Below are 22456 nucleotides of genomic sequence, written 5' to 3'. Positions count from 1 at the left end.
TGAACAGGAACGCAAGCGTCATTTTCGAACAAGGACGTCTGGTTTGGTTTGGTTTTTAAATGTCACAGAAGGCCATTTAAAGCTTGAAAAGATTGTTTGTCTTGTGTGATGACCAAAAAAGGAATTCTTTATGGAAAACCGCTGGTGTAAAATAGCAAATTGTAGATATTTATAGAAAAATCAGACATAAATGAGCGCGGTAATGTATTTTTTAAAAGATAAAATAGCTTTAGATTAAAAAAAAAGAAGCTCATTCTTGGGCAAGTTTTAAAGTATTAAATCTGGAGCTTTTGGAGCTATACAGCATATATACAACATTCGGAATAGGGATGAAGATGAAGCTGGTGAGCCCATTGATAAGTCCCATGTATAGTACATACTCAATATTGTATACTATGTACAAATAGAAAAATGAAACATTCAGAAATAAACAGCTGTTTGGCACCAGGCACACTTGAAAATAAAGTGTTGGAGGGGGATGAGTCTGAAATTCAGCAGGAAATTGAAAAAAATAGTTTGCAAGTCGCAGTGTAACATGTTGTAACTGGAGATATTTTTCACCATTTAAAATGTTGACATGGGATTAATGAACAGAAAAATGGTAAGAGAAATTTTCTGTATTTTTTTTTGTTTTTGTTACCATTTCAACCCTAAAATTGAAAATATATATCATTTGGTTAAAGAAGGCTAAACAGAGATCCACCCATTTTAAACTCAATTTTATATTACATTTAGTGATCATAGATTAACCGGCGGCCATTCCGAGATTAATCTACAGACAATCAGATATGAACCCAGACAATATAAATTTATGATAGACCAAATCTGAGATGAACATATTGCCTGTCACATGATTCTAGGACCAATCTGAGATGAATCCAAAACGAGATTAATCTACAACCAATTTAAAATGATTCTACAACCCGTTTGATATTATATTAAAACCAGTATGCCATATTCAATCGACGTCAAATCATATATTAAAATATTGCTAATCTAAAATTAATCCTTAACAAAACCGAGATCAACTCATTTGCTGCTGGATCAACCACATCAAACAGGTTGGACGCTGCGACAAAATGTGAAAAAAGCCGTCCAATCATACGTCGATCATCCTCAATGAGTCTTAAACTGTCATTTCCACAATGAGTCGTCAAAGCTTATTATTTGTCATAAAATGTGCAAGGAAACAATCTCCAATTCTGGGTCAGGAAATTATTATTTAGTGTAGTTGGGCCTAAAAATGCTGGCGAAAGAAGAAGGACGCGACCTGAGGGGGGGGGGGGGGGGGGAGGGGCCCACAATCGCTTGTTGTTCCTGAGTGCTACGTGGAAAAACCTTGCTGGGTCGGGATCGGGCGCTATTTACAAGCAATGTCGTCCCTTCCTTCATTCTTCCTCGTTTTGACATTCTCCGACGTTTCCTGAGCGCGGGATGCGGCTTTGGCTAGCGGGAGGAAACCGCCACGTGATTGGACCTACGCCTCGTGGACGCCGATGCGCGCGGAGGGCCGGAAGTTGACGGACGCCGACGAGCTGCGGTAGAAGGAGCGGCTCTGGCGGTAGAGGCGGGCGCGCTTGCTAGTCACGGACAGGCTACGTTTGCTGGACGAGATGATCTCGGTGATGAATTTCTTGCAGTTTACGCAGACTTCCATGGATGCCCAGTCCTCCGTTAGCTCCTTGGGGAGATCCAGGTCGCTGCGGGTGGGATGTGACGTGTCTTCGTCCTTGTAGAATCTGACCGAGACGTCAAATGGAAAAATGCATTTTTGTACAAAGCATAGTAAGTAGTATTCACAGGGTTAGGGTTTTCCATACTTTGGCTATGCCTGCGACTTATAGTCAGGTGCGACTCGACTTACCGTAAGAGTCGTACGGTGTTTGTAAGGTTTTTTGGGGGTTTGTAAGGGGAATCATAATCATTTATAGGGCAGTTATCGGCAGAGGTTGACAGGTATGCAAGCTAAGCTAACGGGGACGTCATTGAGCTGAAGCCAGTAGTTATTCATGACTGTGTGATATTCAATTCGATGGGACTCATATGATAGCTATTTGGCCACAAATGGCGGATAACATTTTCCTACAATAATTTTACATGGAAAAATGGCTTTGACTGACTTGTAGACGCTTTTGCGTAAACTGCGACGGTTCTGCGATGACCCAAACGCCTGCTTCCCCGTTTCAGATGAAGCGCCGGCCTTTTCGTCTTTAGCCGATGTGGCGCTCGGGCCCAAAGAGGAAATGGGCAACGTGGCGTACGCCTTGGAAGGAAGACGCATCTGGATAGAATAATAACAAAAAATAAAGCTTACACAAGTATAGTATGTTAGCCTCCAACCAGAAGAAAAAAATACATATGTAGTATATATATTTTCAAGATACATGTTATCTAAAATATTGAGAAAAAATATTTTGGGACAATTTTTCATCATTTACATTTTTTGTGTAAAACTGGACATTCGAGAAAAATCTAAAATATTTAAAAAAAACAAGAAATTCATCTGCCAAACTATAACAATAAATGCTTTTCATCCTAAAATATTTTTTCACATCTTACCTTGGTCGAGCATTGCGAGCACACGGGCCTACAAAAACCAAGAGGTCAAAGGTCACTTCCTTTCTTTACAGTACCAATATTTTTTTTCAAAAAATGAAACGTTTATACTATTACCTCTTACAGAACTGGCACGTGTATGACCAGGTGAAGAAAGAGAACCTCTTTACCCGGCACGAAAAGCAAAGCTAAAGACGTAAATGTCACGTTAAAAAGCGCATAAGGACCAAAGAAACCAGCGATGACGTCGCACTCTCACCTTTCCTTTACTGAGCGCATTATAGACGTCTTTGTACTGCTGAAACTTCTCCAGCTCGGCTTTGACCAGGACCTGCCGGATGTGCATGACTTCCTCCACGGTTAGCGCCAGACACTCCACCGGGAAGCAGAAGTCCTCCTGGAGGAAATCAAACCGGCGAGATGCCGTCACGGTGCCGGAAATGCCGAAGCGAGGCAGGACACCGCCACCGAAAATCATCGACGATTTTGCGAAAGGACGTCGGCCCAGACGTGTTTTTTATTTTTAAAAGGTGGGCATCTTAAAAGTTCACATCATATTAACTGGAAGGGGAAATTGTCATTGAAAACACTTATTGACGGCAATAGACGTCCAATCCATTTTAACAGCCACTCCCACAATAAAACGGATTGGACGTCTATTGCTGTCGTTGCCAGCCAAGGCGTTGAGCTTTAAGAGGTCAAAAAAAACCTTTGAATGTGTCTTTATCCCTTTTGCAAATTACAGTAATCCCTCAAATATGGCGGTTAATGTAGACCAGACATGGCCACAATAAATAATGTATTAATATAAAAATATAATGTATATATTTAAAAATATAAACACTTTAAATATTGTATTCACCGTGAAAATAGTTCCTCTCTGCTTGATATAAATCCTCCAAAAAAGGTTCATGGGAGTTTTAGTCCAAGTCCTTTGTCTTCTTGTGACCATGGGTCAATTGTCCGCGATATTCGAGGGATTACTGTACTCGTTTTTAATTAAATTGGATTTTTTTGAGAATTATTTATATTTTTTATGACTACTGGCTTTTTAGTAATTTGTGTGGTTTTTTTTAAAATTATTTTAAATAATTGTTTTTTCCCCACTTTAGCTAAAATTATTTACTGTATTTCTTGGTGTATAAATTGCGCCATACTATAAGTCACAACAGCCAAAGAGTGCACAGAAAAGAAAAAAACCCAGAAAATCCAAATTGGACTGCAAATAATTATCCAATGAGGCACAAGTGTGAGACCCCTTAACATTTGTGGATAAAAGGTTTTAGGGAACATACCGTGCCGTGAACGGCGTTAGCGGCAGCTTGAACCTGAACAACATTAACAAACACAGGATCATATTTGAGTGACGCCAAGTTCATTTGAACGTTAGGAATATTGTTTAGTTCCATAACCCAGTCAGGTTTTTTGTAAGATAACGTTTCACGTTTGGAAGAAGCTGCACTGCATGAAAAAAATAGTGGATGGTGGATAAAAAAATAGGGGCTAAGGGTCGTTACCTTGTCCATCAACTGCAGCGTGAAAACAGAAAGTAAGCGATTCAAACAACAACAATGCTAATTAACAATAATTGACAGGAAATTTCATAATGGGAAAAGATTTCATAAGGCTAGCATAGAAGAGTGTTAACTCAGTGGCTACCATCAATGGCGATAAATGTCAAATTAATTTTGCTGGGAAGGCTGAATTCTCTTTTTTATCTTGTTTTATTAAACCATTTCAAAATGGATTTAGATGTCTATTGCCATCAATGGCAGCCATTGAATTAGAAATAATGTAAAATGAGAAAGTGGGTTTATTTGAGCTTTTTTTCAGGTGGCTCAAAATTGTGCTGTAAAAAGTTAACTTTGGGGGCAAAAGTGGATTTTAAAAAAATCAATGTGCATAGTGAAAATTAAGGTGAAAAACACAGGAGGCTTAAAACAAAATCGACTAGAAAGTTCCGAAAAGAAATTTAAAAATACTTTTAAAAAATACAATCGGGAGCACCACAGAAAATTTAAAAATTAAAATAACCAGAAAACATGGACGAACCCCCAAAAATATGAAAAACTACAAATAACAATACAATAAAAAATGGAATACAATATTGTAAGTAATAATAAAAGAAGACTACTCTGTAATTTACATACCAGAGACTTTGAGCTCTGTCTGGACGGCACAACGAAGGAACTGGCATCAGCGGGCGCCGCTTTCTCAATGGAGTGGCGGCGCAGGGAAGCCCCCGCCTGCCGCTTGTCCGGCAACGGCGTGGCGGACACGGGCAAGAACGCTGGGGGTGCTTAAAAAAAAAAAAATACAAAGATGCTTACTTATACTGTCACGTCTACTCCAAAATCCACAAATTAAACTAACCTCCGGCGATAGGTTAGGTATTTTTGCTTCCGTATGTGTGTACAGGATAACATCTATATTTTTTGTAATATGAAACAGAAGCTGATTACTTTTTGGTGAAGTCACGGGCTCTAAATTGCGTTGTGTGTTTATGTTCAAGATAACAGGGGAGTAAAATTATGGATTTTTTATACTTGAGTGTCCACTCTACCAAATATGGCGATGCTTTGAATTTGGCGGCTTAGGCTCCACTTGTTAAAACTCACATTTCTTGCCTTTAGTAGAATCTGGGGAGATGTCCATCAAGGACAACGTGGCACTTGAGTTACTCGTCGTCGTCGTATCCTCCTGCGAGTAAACTTTGTCCACTCAACAGTCCAAATTGACAACTAATACGATAGCGACGACTTCTTACATCCGAGCCGGAGCTTTCGAGTTCTGCCAACGTGGGCGCGTGAAGTATTCTCTTCCTCTGACTCATCTGATTGGCCGAGCCGCGCGCTAGCGACTGTGTGCTAGTGGCTAGCTTTCGAGGACAATCGGGAGTGTCTAAAAGGCAGCAAAAAAATGTCTCAAAGAATATTTTTGTCAGAATCTGTACATTTTAAGGATGTGTTGTTGCATACCTGAAGTCCAACACAAATCGTGAGGCGTACTGAAGCTTTTCCCCGCACCTGTGAAATGAAACAATTGTTGAAACAGACACAAAATGGTCGAGTAATATCTTAGGGTTTGGTGACCAAAGGGAAAGGGGGGGGTGCGCACAAAAAAGTGGGACTCCAGATAGCTTATTTGTTGTCAGGATTGAGGTCGCTGCCGTGATGCGTTCGGGCGAGTCATCTGCCATCGGGAATTTATCCCAGGCGTGTGTGTGGCTTATGTAAGCGGACATATTCCTCGGCGTGTGTGGATTAGCATGACAGTCAGGCGAATGTAATCTCACTGTTGGGACACGGCGGGGACATTCGTGCCAGGTGTTGGTGCCATTGACGGAAATTGACATCCAAGCCCCGCTCAGTTCAAATGGATTTGACGTCTTGCACTGTCAATAGCAGTGGATCAGTTCATTTGAAAAATATTCAACATTGAAAGATATATAGTTGAATTGATTTTGATTTTTACTTAATAAAAAAAATGCAATGTAATGATCACGCTTTGCCATTAACTTGATTGCCCCTACCAACATGGCCGCCACCGTGGCACCTCCCCAGCCAATTTTCCAATTTAAAATTCATTTCTAAATACATAATGCATAATTACGTTTTAAAAATGTTAAACAATAAGTAAAAAAAAGAAATATATATATATATATATATATATACATATACATATATATATATATATATATATATATATATATATATATATATATATATATATACACATACACACACCGTAATGAACTTGATTGATAAATACATATAAATTTAAAAGTCAAAAATATATATAAATAGTTTGATTTTTGTTTTGCCATTAAACTTTAATGCCAGATTTTATTTATTTTGCAATCACCTGTCTAGCATTGGTATTAAAATGTATTATCGATCAAATGCAATAACTGATAACACTTTTCGCCACAATATGGTGGACTTCCTGCACCTAAATCAAGCATTTTTTGTGAATCTTCTCCTGACAAACATACCAACCAAATTTTCACGGTCATAAATTAAACTGGCTTCGGGGGCTACATTTTTTTAAAACATGAAAGTAAAAGCAATTCTAAGAGACCCAGTGAAGTAAAAAAAAATGTGTGTCATGTGACAAGGGTGTGCCTTAAATACATACTTGGACAGCACAGACAAAACATACAAACAGAGGGTGTGTTGCTTAAAAAAAAAGGCACGGCTACACAATAGCAGAAGAAGCAGACGATACGTGGGAATCTTTTTTACCTGCCGAGTCAAAGCTGTAAGATGTGATAAGAGGACGAATGACTGACATGTTTGATTGCAGATTGGAGGAAAGAGAAGGCCCAAGTCATTACATGCGGCATTACGTAATAAAAAGAACACGACAAACACTGTACGCCACTAATGCACTTATTTCCAATCGAATTAGCACAAATAATGCATGAGGGTGCAGTCAATTGGGTTCGCGAGGCAAATTCCAGCAGTGACAATTTCCTGTACAACTGGCTTTTCTTCAATTTTGAAATAAAATAAAAAGTTGAGAGGGGGTTAGTTTTAGAACTATTGAAGAAGGGACTTCATTTGAGGTCTGGTTTAGTATTGTTTTTGTTAGCAAGACTAGTTCCGCTTGATAAAAAGGATAATAAGGTTGCAGTGAATACCTGAGACAACAACAATGCGAATTAACAATAATTGATAGGTAATTTCATAATGGGAAAAGATTTCACAAGGCTAGCATAGAAGAATGCTAATTCAGTGGCTACCATCAATGGCGATAAATGTCAAATTAATTGTGCCTGAAGGCTGAATTCTCTTTTTTACCTTGTTTTATTAAATCATTTCAAAATGGATTAGATGTCTATTGCCATCATTGGCAGCCAGTGAATTAGAAATAATGTAAAATGAGTAAGTGGGTTTATTTTAGCATCTTTTTCAGGTGGCTCAAAATTGTGCTGTAAAAAGTTAACTTTGGGGGCAAAAGTAGATTTTAAAAAAATCAATGTGCATAGTGAAAATTAAGGTGATAAACACAGGAGACTTAAAAAAAAGACTAGAAAGTTCCGAAAAGAATTTTAAAAATATTTTTAAAAATTACAATCAGGAGCACCACAGAAAATTTTAAAATTAAAATAACCAGAAAACATGGACGAACCCCCCAAAATATGAAAAACTACAAATAACAATACAATACTTTTACATTATTAAAAAAAATTAGCAGTTTGCAAGATTGAGTTTGATATATTTAATAAGGGGGAGTACATTTATATGTAAATATGTAAGATTGTAGCCAAGGGCTAATTTCCATCTTTAGTTCCTTGTGTAAGTTGAAGATAAACGATGACACACACACACTACACACACACACACACACAGACGTGGCAGTTTTAGACAGCGTTGTGATCGCTATTTTGTTCGTCTAACAGCCAGGCTTTAAGATGATTGACGTAGAGGTTCAGAGACGGGAGTATGTTAATTGGTATTGAGTTCTAAGTCTTTGCGGCATGGACCGATTAGGTGCTTTGGCTGAATGTACTCTTTTTGAAGGGAACTATACAGTCACCTGTAGAGCCAGCCCTTGTTGATGTGTTGGAATTTTTTTGTACAAAATCTTGCAGTGGAGGAGCATTGTGTTGGAAGATTTTGTAAACTAAGGTAGGATCTGCATATTTAACAGTATTGTTCCATTTAAGGCATGTGTTTTTTTTATATATGCCGTATTTTCATGACTATAAGGCGCACATAAGTCTTAAATTTTCTCCAAAATAAACAGGGCGCCTTATAATCCAGTGCGCTTTATATATGGACCAATACTAAAATTGTTATCACGATAAAATAAAATAAATCAGTCGATAGGGTACACCGACTCTACTATTTTCCCGTAGACAAAGTACTGCGCAGTGACTGCTGGGATATGTAGTAGTTATTTTGTCAATACACCCAATGGATTGTGGCCTGTATACATCGACATCAACACAGCATGACGAAGCATGGAAAGCACTGTTGAGAGTCAAGAGTGATTCCTAGGTATTTAAATTCTTACGATTATTTAGTTTTTCATTGGACAAAAACGTTGGGGTCGCTGTTATTTGTCGCTCTTTTTGAGAAGTACATACAGACTGTCTTAGATATGTTTAAGTATAGTTGGGATTTTACTAATGGGAGGAAATACGAGAGCGTGTCCTTACCCAAACGGGTCCTCCGGGTCACGTCCGGCGAGACGGGTCTGAGCTTCCTCTCCGTCTTGATGCCTTCCAGCAGGCGTTCGTGGAGACTCTGCGGTCGCGGCGGCGTGGGCTTCAGCTTGCGGGCCGACACCTGGCAAACAGAGCCGCGGTAACAAGGCGGCACGGCAAAAACACGTGGCAAAAAGGGAGAGTCCACTCACTGGATTGAGGGGGGGACGCGACCGTATAAACTCAAGGATGACCTCATGGGCGCTCTTCTTAAGCCTCGGGGGGATGTCGCCGTTCACCTGGTGGGACATTGAGAATCATGTTGAAAATCTTTTTTCTTTGCATTTAATTGAAAATATATTGTTGAAAAAGTAAAGGTTTCTTCCACATTTTTATTTAGGAGAGGAAAAAGAAAATGCTCAATTTTTAAATTGTTTATTTTATTCTAACAATTGAGAATATATCGTGGAAAAAGCAAATGTTCTTGTTACGTTATTGGAAAGAATACATTTTAAGGAGAAACAACACTAAATATTTTAATTATATTTTTCATTAATTTGGAAAATATTGAATGACATTTTTTGTGTAAATATCTATATCTAATAGGGTCTTATTTACGGTTTTGATTATGAAATCAAATCAAAAATCAAAACCCTTTATTGTCATTATACACAGCTGCGTATAATGAAATTGGTGGTGATACTCCACAAAGTGCTTTTTTCCCAGTAAGAAAAAAAACAAAGCGCCAAACTGGAGAGCAAAGAGCCGCCATTTTGGATCGGACTATTGAGGAGTAAAAGAACAGTGAGTCTGCCATTTTTGTACAATAGGTAATAAATCATATATTAGACAACTGCAGGCACGTTTAACCTCCAAAATGATATTTTTGTATAGAAAAAAAAAGTAAAATAAAAAAGCAGGTGTAACATTAAGAAACATTTTTTTGTGACTAATAAAAACTGCTCACCATAACTTTGCGAAGCTTATAACGCTTGGATCGAATGTCGTCCATGAGCATCTCGTAGGGCGTCAGCTGGTACTCGATGGCCAGCGGGTTGTACTGGCGCTCTTGCACCTTCTTTAATTTGACCCCGTGGCGTAGGTCACGCATCACTTGAACCCAGAACCGAGCCTGTCGAGCCCCACCGAGACATTTTTTTAATCAATTCCCTGTGAATGCAAAGTGAGCATTTTTTTTCTTTACCCAATCAGCATTTTCTAGCTCGTCCAGATCTCGAACGTGTTGTTGGGGTGTCTCGCCTTCCATTTTGCGAAGATTCTGCCATGATGGAGACAAAAAAAAAAAAAAAGTTAACAAGCTAATGCTAATATTACGAGTGCACAACCTGGTTAAGTAACATGCTAATTCACTGGTATGCGCAATACTGCGGCTACTTATTAGCCTCACTTAGCCCTTCAGCTCGGCTCCATAAATAATTGTCGTGAGGTTACTTTTAGGTCAGTTTCATATTATATTTTCATTGTGTAATTGACGTTTTGTGGCATTTTACCTCTTTAGCACTTTTGATTTTCTCCAAGAAGGTGCAGAGTTCTCTGGACTCGGCGTAGAGGGCGCGGCAGACCGCCTGGTAGTGGTTCGGGGCGTCCGAGGGGCTCGGAAGGTGGGAAGAACATAACTGTAGGGGAGAATTAAAGGGTAATTAACATGGGTGACAATCGCCGCCCGACCCTCCTACTCCAAATGGATTGGACGTCTATTCCAGTCATGAATGAAATAGTAGTGGATATTTTGATGTTTCTTTTTAAGTTATGACTTATGACTTTCACTTAATTCCTTCACTGCATCTTTTGATAAGAGGTTGAGACTTACTAACCATGTTTAAAAAAAAAAAGCTGACTCATCGTAAGCTAGTGTAGAGATTGTCAATGACAACAAATGTTTAAAATGTTAGAATATTAAGAGGTAGCAGCTAATAAAAAATAATAAAAACTTTGTACTCCGTGAAATCATCATTTTCAAACAAAAGATGACATTAATATCTGGTTCATCAACATAACCTGCTAGCAAACGAATGCTACTTTTAAAGCTAATATTAGCATTTAGCCAAAGAGCACCTCTGTGGATGGCTAACCGCGATGTCTATGACACCCAATAAATTAACAGCAGGTCTATAAAAAATTTAAATAATAATTTATTTTTAAATAAATTCTGGTCCTTTAGTGGGACTTTGCTCCTAACATAAACCACCCACAAGGACTGCAATCTTTAACAGTTCAAAAGGTTTTTCCCTTTCTCTGATTACATCATAATTTAGTTCTTATGCCCCCACCTTCCGATATGCTTAGGTGGCGCTGATAAGGCCCGTCACGCTGTACATTCTGGCCCGTAAATGAATTTCCAGCACAATAAGCCCAGGAAATATTCACGGGATTAGTTGCTCATAGCGTAGTGACACACACATTGCCTTGACGTGATTCGATTCATTGACGACCTGCTCGCACGAACACTGCACAATCATCGCTTGTGAAACCCAAAACTATTTGAAACTTGTATAAAAGAGTGAATGTAACGATTCCGGCTCCTAATATGGTAGTTATTCACCTTACTTTTTCTCCAATTGTTCAAAAAACAGGCGGCTGCTAAAACCCGTTTATCCGTGGAATGTTTCTTTAACTGCAGTTACGTGTCGTAGATTAAATGTCGCTAAACAGTTTATCGAGTAAAACCACATCACAGCAATAGGACGAATAGTAATTGCATAATTTTGGAAGTGTGTTTTTTAAAAGGAATGCGTCATGCATATTTTTGTATGCGGTCATAACATTTTAGGACACGCATGAAGCAATACTTTGCGAATTAATTAAAGTTAATGGGTGATACATTTTTCTTCTTTTACTAACTACCAAAGAACATGCTCTAAATATGATACATACTGGCAGTGAATAAGGTCAAGGAGTATCATAGGATGACTCATAGGCGTCCAATTGTTCTGACTGGAAAATCCGGTAGCGTTCATTCTTGTCTGGCGTTGATGGCGATTGGTGCTATTTTGGTAGTGAATTAATAGATTTGATGCGATCTGTCAAGCTATCGATTACGTATCATCATCACATTTTTCATACTATTTTAAAAATCAAGTAATATTTCCTGAATTTTTTTGAGTATATATTATTTCTATAAATTACATTTTTTTTAAATAATACTGGCTGATGAAGTTTATATCCTTTTAAAAAATATATATATATTATTTTTTATTTCATATTTTCTGTGCTTTTTCCCCTTTTAATTTTCTTTTAAAATAGAACAACAGTGGTATATTAAAAAAAAGTAATAAAAATTGTTTTTTCAATTAAAATCAAATGTAAAATATTTTGTTTCGAATTAAAAGTATTAAAAGTAGTAAAATAAACAATTCAAAACGAATCGTACCGTGATCAAGTCGCGGTAGCTCCGAATTTGGCTAACGGCGCCGCCCGAGGCGGTGACGGCCAGATGCTCTTCCTCCTCCTCCTCCTCTTCTTCTTCCTCTTCCTCCTCGGTGGCCTCGTAGCCCTCGTCGGGGCAGGCGTCGTCGCTCTGCGCCTCCTGCGCGTTGGTCATCATGTCGATGAGGCGCTCCAGCGGCGGGCTCAGCTCGCGCTCCTCGTTCTCCTTCAGGCCAAAGTCCAGGGCCTTGTAGATCATCACGCCCAGCGAGTCAATCACCTGCAGAGAGGTCATCGTCAACAGGGGTCGCGAGCAACAATATCATGTTTGCACACATCTCATTTTGAATCACGCTGTCGCACTTTTGAAAAACATAAAAAATATCCAGTCAAACCATTTGATTTTTTTTTAAACATTTTTTCAACCATGCCTGCCTTTTTGCTTAACCGACAACTATTACGACAAGCGAGTCAAGCACTCTTGACCTGTCTTTTATTTCCATCTTTATAGTAAATATTCCCATTTGTGCATGAGATTTATCATTTATATTATTCAACATGATTCAAATCTACTTGCAGTAAAAAAAACAACATTAAAAATGAAAAGTGGGGTAAATTCTCATCCTTGGGGGACGCCAATCACTGCGTTTCATTTGACGTGGATTCCAATCAAAATGTTTTATTTATTCTCAAATATATTGAAAAGCTTCCCGCTAGAGTAAAAAGTAAATTTCTGGGAAACAACCTTGCAAAAAAAAAACGCGCAAAACCGGTTTCATCTCATATTTCCATAATCGCTGTGGTGCAGGTGACGTTTTGACCACAGAGTGTAAACAATGCATGCCTTTCTTTTTTGTAGAATAAAATATAATTGACCCATTTATAGTCTGGCATAATGTTTCAATGCCAATGACAGCAACAGGTGTCCAATCCATTCTTTACAGCTCTTTTTCTTATTCAAATTAAATACCTGCAGATATTTTCACGACTTTTTTCATTTGATAAAATGCAAAAACAATTAAATTTTCTCTTGTTTTTTTTTGTTTGATATGCAAATGTATAAACCCCCCAAAAATCTATTTATTAAACGTTGCATTTAACACTAAATTATGTTTTAAGAGATTAATTTTTGTCTTAATTTCTATTCTTATTCATTGCATTCGGCCAAGTGACAAATTTTGGAACGTAAAAAGCAAACTTTAATAATTTTGTACTTTTTTTTTTACATAGTGTTGTAGTAAAATTTTATTTTTTATGACTATGATTGTATAAATGAATACATTTAACAAATTTGAAAACCTTAAGATGGTTGAAAAACAATATTAAAAATTATTTTTTAGTCCTATAAAAGATTAGAATACAAAATAAGAGGCTCATTCTTTCATTATGATTCAGCGGCAAAAGACTGAACTAAAAAACAACTCATTCTTCAACTGGAAAACGACAGACTCATTCTATATTTTTTTTTATCCAAAGGGGGTAAAAAAAGGTCATCAGGTGACCTGTTAACGTGCAATTTAACGCAACAAAACATGAAACTACTGTTTTTTCTCTTTGGCGAGTGACCGTGACGCGGGGTGAGTCAAGCGCTAACGTGGACGGCGCTAAAGAATGGCTTGTTTGTGTCTCGCCGGCACGCACGAGCATCAGGGAAGCTGTAGACTGCAGTCCAAACAGCAGCACGGTTTGATGTAAACAATTACAAGCGCATAGCGGGATAAGGTTGTCAGCAAAAAAAAAATAGAAAGGCATCGCAGCGCTGCGGAGCTCAAATTACAGCAACGCAGCAAAGTTTTTTAGGGCTATCGACGTGCGAAGGTCCCTTGGATGGGACGCCTAGCGCGCTAAAATAGCATAGCGACTCAAATTTTCAGTTTTGATTGTCAGAATTCCATGAGATGTCACCAAATGAGCGTTAAATTGTGTCCGTTTACTTTATTATAAAGTTCAATCGTCCCGACCCAAAACTTCGGCATATGAATATGGATTTATGGTAATGTAAAATCAAACAATTTCAACATTATGCCCCTTCACCTTATCCTTATACGTCAAGATTGTCATGTTTTTACAGGCTAATGTTAAAAAACAAATAAATAAAATCTTGATCTGCAATAACTAGTAAATATTCCCTCATTTCAGTCATAACAATATATACCGTGGATCACATCATAGTTTTGACAAGACGAAAAATTTAAAAATTGGCATTTGTGAATTAATTCATGAATCAATTTTCATTCATTCATCTTCCAAGCCGCTTAACATGTTTGTAAGGGTGCTGGAGCTTTTCCCAGTTAACTATGGGCAGTAAGCAGAGGGCACGCTAAATCTGTTTAAATATCAATTTGACATTTATTTTAAAAAATGGTTGTTGTTGTTACCACCAAGACAAAACTCACACTAATGGACATGTTGAAACATTTCCACTGCCTCTGTTGAAGGTCAGTCTAAAAATGTGGGTAGTAATATTACAATACAGTGATTTATAAGTGTTATGATGTAAAAAAGAGGACTTTCCATTGGTCAGTTTATAAACATGGACGTTGACATCATCGTTTTAACTTTGATTAAAGGCCTCTTTAATATTAATGATGTGAAATTGAAATTTGGGGAAAACTACAACTAAAAATAAAAATTTTGATTGTTTTTGCTAGAAATGTTGCAAAACAAAATCAACAAAAATGGCTGCCGCTAAGCCTTTTGTCGGCCATTTTGGTAATCATAACACAAGATCATTTCTTAACTGATTAAGATTCTTCCACGTGTTTAGAACCTAAAAAATAGCAAAATGTGTTAAATTTTCAAATCAAGACTGCCTTTGAGTTCATATGAAAACTATCCCAAAATTATTTTTGAAGAATTCCAACGATTCTGAAAGCTAATTTCATCAACAAGATTAGATTTGGTGTACTTAACTGCAAAGAGTAAATGTAGTTACAGCTGCTAATTAAAGAAAAATAAACTAAGTGGCAGTCACTAGACATGTAAGAACATTTTAGAATGAAAACTAATTTGATGACAAAGAATGAAACTGAATTGTGTTCATATAACAAGCTAAAATGTAATCTCCTGTTTATACTTCATCCCAAAAAACTAGTCAAATTTAGTTGCTTACTAAAAACAAAACTAAAACTAATGAAATTGAGTGAGATTTTTTTTAAAATTAAAAACAAAGAAAATCTAAATTCTAAACTAAAATACACCTAAGCTTTTTCTTTTTTTTTTTAATCCACACCCATTACAACCTTGGTTGGTACACACACTTGTTAACTATGTAAATACACTCCGCCCAAAATACACATTACCATACATTTTAAGTACTTTTAACCTTACAGCATAATAATAATATTAATAAACTGCCATCTTTATGGAATTTGTAAGCAAAAAAGGTGAAGACAGCCATAAAAAAACATGCTAAACGTAGCTTTAAAGGTTCATTTTGACACAAAACGGCGGCAGTATGTACTCTTAGCTTAACTCACCTCTAATGATGTTGCCGCTGATCCGTATTTATCTGCGAGGGCAAAAAAATAAGAAGCAAGAAGACAACGGTTGTTATTTGCATTAAATAGGAATAACAATGAAAGGAAAATCAAATTTGAGTAGATTAAACAAAGAAAATTAGATTTGAATGCCAAATTCCATCAATGGCAGCCAATAAGTTAATTGAACAGAAAAGAAAATCACCTTTCCGCTCATAAAATGCTAACTATGCTAATTGAAACTAGTACATAATAATTCACTGGCAGTTGTCATATGCCAAAAGTAATAAGATGTTATTATTCTCTCTTTACGGGAGTATTTTTGCTCATTTGTTATTTTTTGTTTTGTGAAAATGGGGCTTTTATATATTTTAACCCTGAAAACCCATTGGCAATGTCATAGTATTTAACAAAGTTGCTTAAAATGACATTTTAAGTGTCGCCAAGTGCTTCAGTTGTAGACATAAACGACCTCACGCCCTTTGGAAACTTTGACCCGGGCGCCAGCTTCCGCGTCGGCACTCTACGTAAACACGTCATGGGAATTTCGTTCCCGTCCAAGCGAGCGCGTAGCGCGCTGAGGTCACCGAAAATGGAGACGTTGGAGAAAATAAAAGGGGCGTCCATTAACGAGACACCAAGAGAGACAAGGAGCTCTGTGTGGCGGTTGCGCGGGGAGCTTTTAGACTTTTTCCCACAGGAACTCAGACAAATGGAAATGTTTTAGGGGTTTAAACGACAATTTATGAATGGTACAATTTGGGGTTTTGGAGGAATTGGTAAGCAAAATTAGTCTAAATTCCACATGTCACCTGCTCTAAAATGACATTTCATAATGAAAAGAACTTAAATTAAAATGTTCATGCTTTTTTTTATCCAACCAAAACCCAAAATATTGTTTAACAAGTTTTGGATAAAAAAATAAAACCTTTTTAGGTTTAAAAATAGTATCGACAGAGTCGCAAATTTAGGCACTTTTTTAGCAAAAATCTCATTTATGAGATCATTGAAAACAGTTGGCCAATGAGAACAGGGTGAATTGCAATGACGGCGCAGTTTTGAGGGCAGGAGAAAACGAATAAGACTGTGGATAAGAAATTGAACAAAATGCAACAGTGCGCGCACTCAATCACAGAATTCAACATTTTTGTTTTTAAAAATGGCCCACGCGCCATATGTTTGACACCCCTGGCGTAGCCGCCTATTGGTAAGGTTTGTTCGGTTTGCGGGTAGTGCCAACACATTAAGTGTGGCAGAGTGACATTCCACCCCAATTAGCGGTTAGCTTGGGAACACTTGTACCAAAAACATGGGTGGTGTTAGGATTGATGAAAAGGAACAAAACAACTGGGTGGATAATAAAATGTTACACTTTCTAGGTCTTTTTGAATAATTACAAAAGTAAAGGTTGCCAATTAAAGAGTTCCTGACTTTTTAAAAGGTAGCTTCTTGGAATTTTAGCTGTAATAAAGATAGCAAATTTCATGTTAAACTTAAACAAGCTGCACGGGTTGGTATATTTTTCCACAGCTGTCATCTTTGAAGGATCTCTGAAAATTAACTTATTAGCTAACACGCTTTGATCCACAATGGCAGACTTCCTGTGCTTTTACATGCGTGACTTCGGGAGACTGTCAGGCTGCTTATAATACACATGCTTGTCAAATTTCATCAAGCTAACTAAAATTAGCTTCTGGGGCTGAATTTTCCAAGGCAAAATGTGTTTCTGACTTCCAAATATTGCGAACTTTATCAATAAAAACATGAGTTTTAAAGCTAATGTGCAAAACATGTTTCAATGATGTTTAACATGGCTTGGGGTGCTTTGAAGGCAAATATAAAGCCATGAAATTAACAGCTGTCAAGTTTTTTTGCTAGGTGATAATCATTTGTTACAAAAGATTTTTGTATCATTTATAGGGTGTGTTTGTTTCTAATGAAAAAGTAGCGTGCTTTTGTTTCTTTAAAGTATTATCTTATTGGCTGAATTGAATGCAACTCTCCCAGTAAATATGGATTAGACGTCTTTCACCGTCAATGGGAGATAAACATTAGTCAATGAATGCTAAGCTTCCTAGTTGAAATAGCATTGATGTCTATTAGCATCAATGGCCGTGAATGAATTGCAAATGGGTCGCAACAGAATGTAGGATGCAATTACGGTTCTCGTGCGGACCGTAGTCAATGGTATTTTCAAAAATGTCAGCCATAAAACGAGCCATAATTTGTATACACTAACTGGCATATTAGCATTAGGACTATTTTTAGCTTGGCTTTTTGCTGCAGACTGTATAACAGGGTGCACTCCCCTCCGCCCCCCATCACGTGGGACATTGTTTACTGACGCACCTACCTCAATATTATTATTTTTCCCTTGTTTTATTTTCTTCATTTCAAATTTCACAATTTCACGTCAAACGTCAATATGTGCCATTAAACGCTGCTTTAATTTTATTCGTCTTTTTTGTTTTTGTTTTAAGCTAGTACCTGTGGTGCGTTCAAGGTGCAGCGTGACGGTGCCGTCACGGCTAATTCGGACATCCTCGGGTCCCTCGATCCTCCGCGGGGAATCTCCACCGCAGCCACCGCTGAAACTCTTGGAGCCCTTCCGCCGCGGTCGCTGCGCCGCCAGCGTGCGGCAACACTGGTAGCACACGGCCCAGGCTTGTTCCTCGTTAATGGGCTGGCTATAGAGAGCCAGAATTTCCGCCAGGGAGACGTCGTTCTTCTCCATCTCCTCCTCCGCCGCCTCCTCGGTGCCCACCGCGTCCATGTTGGCGTCCCGGCCGGCGGAGGAGCTCAAGACGGCGGCGAAGTCGCGCGGACGGCTCGGGGAAGTCAGCAGCACGTCGTCGGTAACCTCTCTCTTGGACATGCCCGGTTGGCCTTATTTCACGAACATAACGACGGCGTGGACAGAAATTCCAATTAATTAAATAGTTTTTTTTAGGTTTTCACCCGGAGATGTATGATAATGTATCGCGTCTGTTAACTGTCGAGCAAATGACTGGAGGATGATGAAGTGACTGCGGGTGGGGAGCGGTTTAAGCGCTTCCCCGTGCAGGAAGCGGAAATTAATGTTTCATTTCCAAAATAGTGGCTATTTTTCAAAGAGTTGACATGCGCAAATTTCTTCTTATTACTTAGGACCATGCAAATAATCGTAGTGTTGAAATATTATATTGTAAGGTACAGGTTTTCGTCCTAATGAATTGCTTTTATTTTGTACTTTAACCGGATTTAGTCGTCTAACGTTTATATAATCAGAAACTGACAGGGAAATATAATTTGAAATCTGTTCAAAAGAATGCAACGCAGAAGGAATAATAACATTTTATGAAGTAAAGTCTTATGTTATAATTTTAAGTATTTCAATTGTATGTTTAGGCAAACATACAATCGCCATTCAAAATGGATTGGACGTCTAGCCCCGTCGATGGCAGCCAATTAGTCCAATTCCAATGTTATCCCCAGTAGAATCAAAACTCATCAGACGTCTTCATTTTTTATTTTATTAAATGTTCTCTTTAAATTCAAAGCATCAACGCAATTTGCTTACGAAAGGAGAAAAACTAGGGTAAACAGTGCCGTCTGGTGGCCACATAGCATATGGCATATGAACTTTGCGCAAACTGCGTTGTTTTTATTGGTACACGGAGTACTTATAGAGCTTTGCCTCAGTTTTTGGACATGCACATGAGTAAGGAGACCCACACATGACATGGAAAAAAATACTGTATATACACACATTTTTATCATAATCAATGTTTTTTTTAACTTTTATGTGCGCTCTAAGTAGTGTTTTCAGTATTATTTTGAAGTATTTTGTGTTAACAAATTAGTATTTCATGCACACCACACATATTAGCATCTCATGCGAGTAAATTAGCATTATGGTAATTCGGTATGTGCAAGTTTGTTAACAGAAAATATTTCATTTCATGCACACAATTTTGTTTTTTGTTTTTTTAGCACAAATTTATAATATTCATGTTTTGTGGTAATTTGTGCACAGAACATGGTGAAGTATTATATGAGCACAAATGAGTAGTTTTGTGTTTTTGTAGTACTTGGTGTGCACAAATAGTGCAGTGTTTTTTTTTTGTTTTCTGTGAGCACGAAAGTATTCAATGCAGGTAAATTATCATTTTGTGAGTACAAATTATCTCAAGATACAAATAATGTTCAATCGCAAAAGTTAGCATTTGCAGTATTTCATACTAGCATTACAGGCAAACCAATTAATAGCTTTGAATTCTTGTCATATTTATTATTGCTCTCCAGCTATTATTGCGCACAAATGAGAGTTTTACGCATATAGATTTAAAAAAAATGAAGTATTTATATTGCAGAAGTTAGCATTTTGTCAGCAGAAAGTATTTTCTTTTGTATTTTTTCAGTTTTAATGCAATACTAATGGTTGTTTTGTGCATACAAATTAGTGTGGTATGCATGTGAATGAGTATTTTTATCAATTATATTATATATATTTTGTGCATACAAAGTATATTGTTTTGTATTTTTAATTAGTATTTCACGCATATCAATGATAGTTTTTGTAGTATCACATGCTAGTAAATTACCAATATGTGAGTACAAAATATCATACAACATATGCATAATTTTTTGTTATATTTTGTGGGAAAAAAATCAACATCATGTCAGCACAAATGAGTTTTGTATTTTTGCTGTATTTCATGCACACTAATTGATATTTTGTGCATACAGATTTGTGTGCTAGACATGCGAATTAGTCCTTTTGTCATTTTGGCTTTTGTGCATGCAAATTTGCAAAAAAAGTTTGCATTTTGTGGACAAATTTGTATTTTTTTGCACATATTTTCTGCAGAAATATTGGTATTTTGTTCATCCAAATTAGTATTCCATCCACATGAATTGTGAAAATCTAAGTGTTTTGTGCCCTGAAATTAGTAATTCATCCACACAAATTAATATTTTGCGCACAAATGAGCATCTTTCTCCATGTCATGTCTGAGGCTACGTCCATGTGTAGAATAACATTCCAAATATCCACAAAAGCTGAAAATACTACAAACACGACTTGTGATCACAAGGGTTTTTGTGGATGAAGTGTAGGCACATGCGGGTGTTTTTCCTACAAAACAGCACTTCTGGTTTCCTTTGAAAAACACTAAAAAGTCACCTGACACACTCTCAAAAGGGAGAAGTGAAGCCAATCGTAGCGGAGTTCCGCAAGGATCCGCTCCCCGACCTCTAGCTTTGTTCTAGCATGCGAGAGGCGAAGGGTGGGGGCACAAAAATGCAGCATCCCGAACTCCAGGGCGTTGAATCCTCACCCGGTTCATCTGTCGTCGCACGCTTTGGCGGGCTCGCCGCCGCCGCCACTGCAGATGGACTGCGCGTCTTTGGCTAACGCGGCGGACTCTTTGGACGTTTTACGTTTAGAGTCCCGACCGGATTGCTACAAGAAATGGGAGTTCAGGACATGTAGCGGATTCTCAAATAGTGAAACGACAAAACTTACGTCACTGAAGGAGCGTCTGCTTCTGGTTCGGGCGGCGGGGAGGCTTTGTTTGCCGCACTGGGTGCCCGTCGTCACCATCCTCTTCTCTCGTAGAGCCACCTCGAAAGTTTTACCTGCAGGGCGACGGAATTCATAACATTAGCTACCATGGAAGGCGACAGGTGTCCAATCCAATCAGACTGTTCCTCTGATATGAATTGGACATCAATCGTTGTCAATGGCATTGAAAAATGATTATTTCATCCCCGTTCTAATGGATTAATACCAGGGAATTTGAATTTTGTACAAAAAACGGATGGCTAAATTTGTGCCTTATTTTAGGAACATTTAACTCATTGACAGCCATTGGCGGAAATGGGCGACCAATCTATTTTGACAGTGAGGAGTGGCCTCCCCGTCCAAATGAATTGAATGTGTAACAATGTGAATATTCTATTTATTTATTTTTTAAGGACTTCAATTGGTGCTGAAACATGGTCACTCACTGCCAGTCCAAATGGATTGGACATCTATGGCTGTCAATACACAACCTCAGAAAAAAAACTTTGTTTGATCGCTTGCTCTTCCTGCAAAGCCACTCTTTATAAACCACATTTCAAAATACTGGATTTGTAAGGGGGGGGGGGTGTCACAAAATTGACACATGACTAAATCTGTTGATGTTTCACTCGACTGACACACCTTAATTTTATCATTAAATAGCATTTTGACTGGATAGGAAAAATGGTAAATGTGGTTAAATTGCACATAAGGCTCATCGGTTACACTATAGGTTCATAAAAGATGTTTTGGTTTTATAAAAAAATATATAAATGTATGAAAAGGTATTCTTGAGGGGGCGTCAATCTTACTGTTTCCAACCGGCAGAGGAGCCTCGACGTCGGTGTTGGTGAGCCACGTCGACTCGGTGTCTCTGGTCCAACTCTCGTGGTACCTCGGCTCGATGATAGCGTCCGCCCTGCTCCCCCCGCAGCCCATCGTCCGCCACAGGTGCGTCGAAGGCGGCGTGGGGGCCTCACGTCCTCGCGCTCATCTCGCCGGAGCCTTGGCGCTTCATGCCGGACGCCGTCGCCCGGCCTCGGGGGAGGTCGTGTTCGGTGGTCGCTGGTCGCGGTGATGCTGCTCCCTCAGATAACATCAGCTGGCCCGCGTGACCACACGCCGTGCGTCATGCAGGCAAGTGGGCGGAGTCGAGACAGACCGGGCACGCTGATTGGCTCGGACGGAATCGTCGTTGTTATTGTCCACTCCATCCCGATGCGAGCCGACACAAGTCCATATTTTTGGTACCTTCTGTAAAGATAATGTGGTAACACGATGAGGTACTCATCTCATTTTCTAAACTGCTTTATCCTCATTAGGGTCGCGGGGGGT

General features: G+C 38.3%; 2 protein-coding genes across 2 annotated transcripts; both read right to left on the bottom strand.

The window, feature by feature from the left end:
* Window positions 1-1273: 1273 nt before the first annotated feature.
* On the bottom strand, window positions 1274-18624 carry spire1a (spire-type actin nucleation factor 1a). The gene is made up of 19 exons (XM_077590487.1): window positions 18064-18624; window positions 15577-15608; window positions 12102-12377; window positions 10222-10347; window positions 9915-9989; window positions 9678-9842; window positions 8923-9009; window positions 8723-8852; window positions 6801-6842; window positions 5535-5582; window positions 5324-5457; window positions 5175-5256; window positions 4703-4855; window positions 3852-3877; window positions 2816-2953; window positions 2674-2744; window positions 2560-2587; window positions 2121-2281; window positions 1274-1739 (listed from the first exon to the last, which is right to left on the bottom strand). Exons 1-19 carry the CDS (start codon window positions 18449-18451, stop codon window positions 1478-1480), a joined length of 2424 nt encoding a protein of 807 aa, XP_077446613.1. The 5' UTR covers window positions 18452-18624; the 3' UTR covers window positions 1274-1477.
* A 450-nt stretch (window positions 18625-19074) lies between these two features.
* Window positions 19075-22273, bottom strand: LOC144067021 (uncharacterized). The gene is made up of 3 exons (XM_077590486.1): window positions 21934-22273; window positions 21083-21195; window positions 19075-21019 (listed from the first exon to the last, which is right to left on the bottom strand). Exons 1-3 carry the CDS (start codon window positions 22058-22060, stop codon window positions 20900-20902), a joined length of 360 nt encoding a protein of 119 aa, XP_077446612.1. The 5' UTR covers window positions 22061-22273; the 3' UTR covers window positions 19075-20899.
* Window positions 22274-22456: the final 183 nt, after the last annotated feature.

This window comes from Stigmatopora argus, chromosome 21 (genome assembly GCF_051989625.1).
Source record: "Stigmatopora argus isolate UIUO_Sarg chromosome 21, RoL_Sarg_1.0, whole genome shotgun sequence".
In the NCBI taxonomy this organism is placed as follows: Eukaryota; Metazoa; Chordata; class Actinopteri; order Syngnathiformes; family Syngnathidae; genus Stigmatopora; species Stigmatopora argus.
This window is presented reverse-complemented; position numbering and strand designations above follow the sequence as displayed.

What these genes read in the sequence shown, in the direction of transcription:
- spire1a (XM_077590487.1), bottom strand. Translation starts at nt 18,451, where the DNA reads ATGTCCAAGAGAGAGGTTACCGACGACGTGCTGCTGACTTCCCCGAGC. An exon ending in ATAAGCTTCGCAAAGTTATG is followed by an intron (nt 9,010 to 9,677) that starts GTGAGCAGTTTT and finishes ATGTCCCACCAG; the next exon opens with GTGAACGGCGACATCCCCCC. An exon ending in TCGAAAGCTCCGGCTCGGAT is followed by an intron (nt 5,257 to 5,323) that starts GTAAGAAGTCGT and finishes GTTTACTCGCAG; the next exon opens with GAGGATACGACGACGACGAG.
- LOC144067021 (XM_077590486.1), bottom strand. Translation starts at nt 22,060, where the DNA reads ATGGGCTGCGGGGGGAGCAGGGCGGACGCTATCATCGAGCCGAGGTAC. An exon ending in TCCTCTGCCGGTTGGAAACA is followed by an intron (nt 21,196 to 21,933) that starts GTAAGATTGACG and finishes GTCGCCCTGCAG; the next exon opens with GTAAAACTTTCGAGGTGGCT. An exon ending in GCAGACGCTCCTTCAGTGAC is followed by an intron (nt 21,020 to 21,082) that starts GTAAGTTTTGTC and finishes CATTTCTTGTAG; the next exon opens with CAATCCGGTCGGGACTCTAA.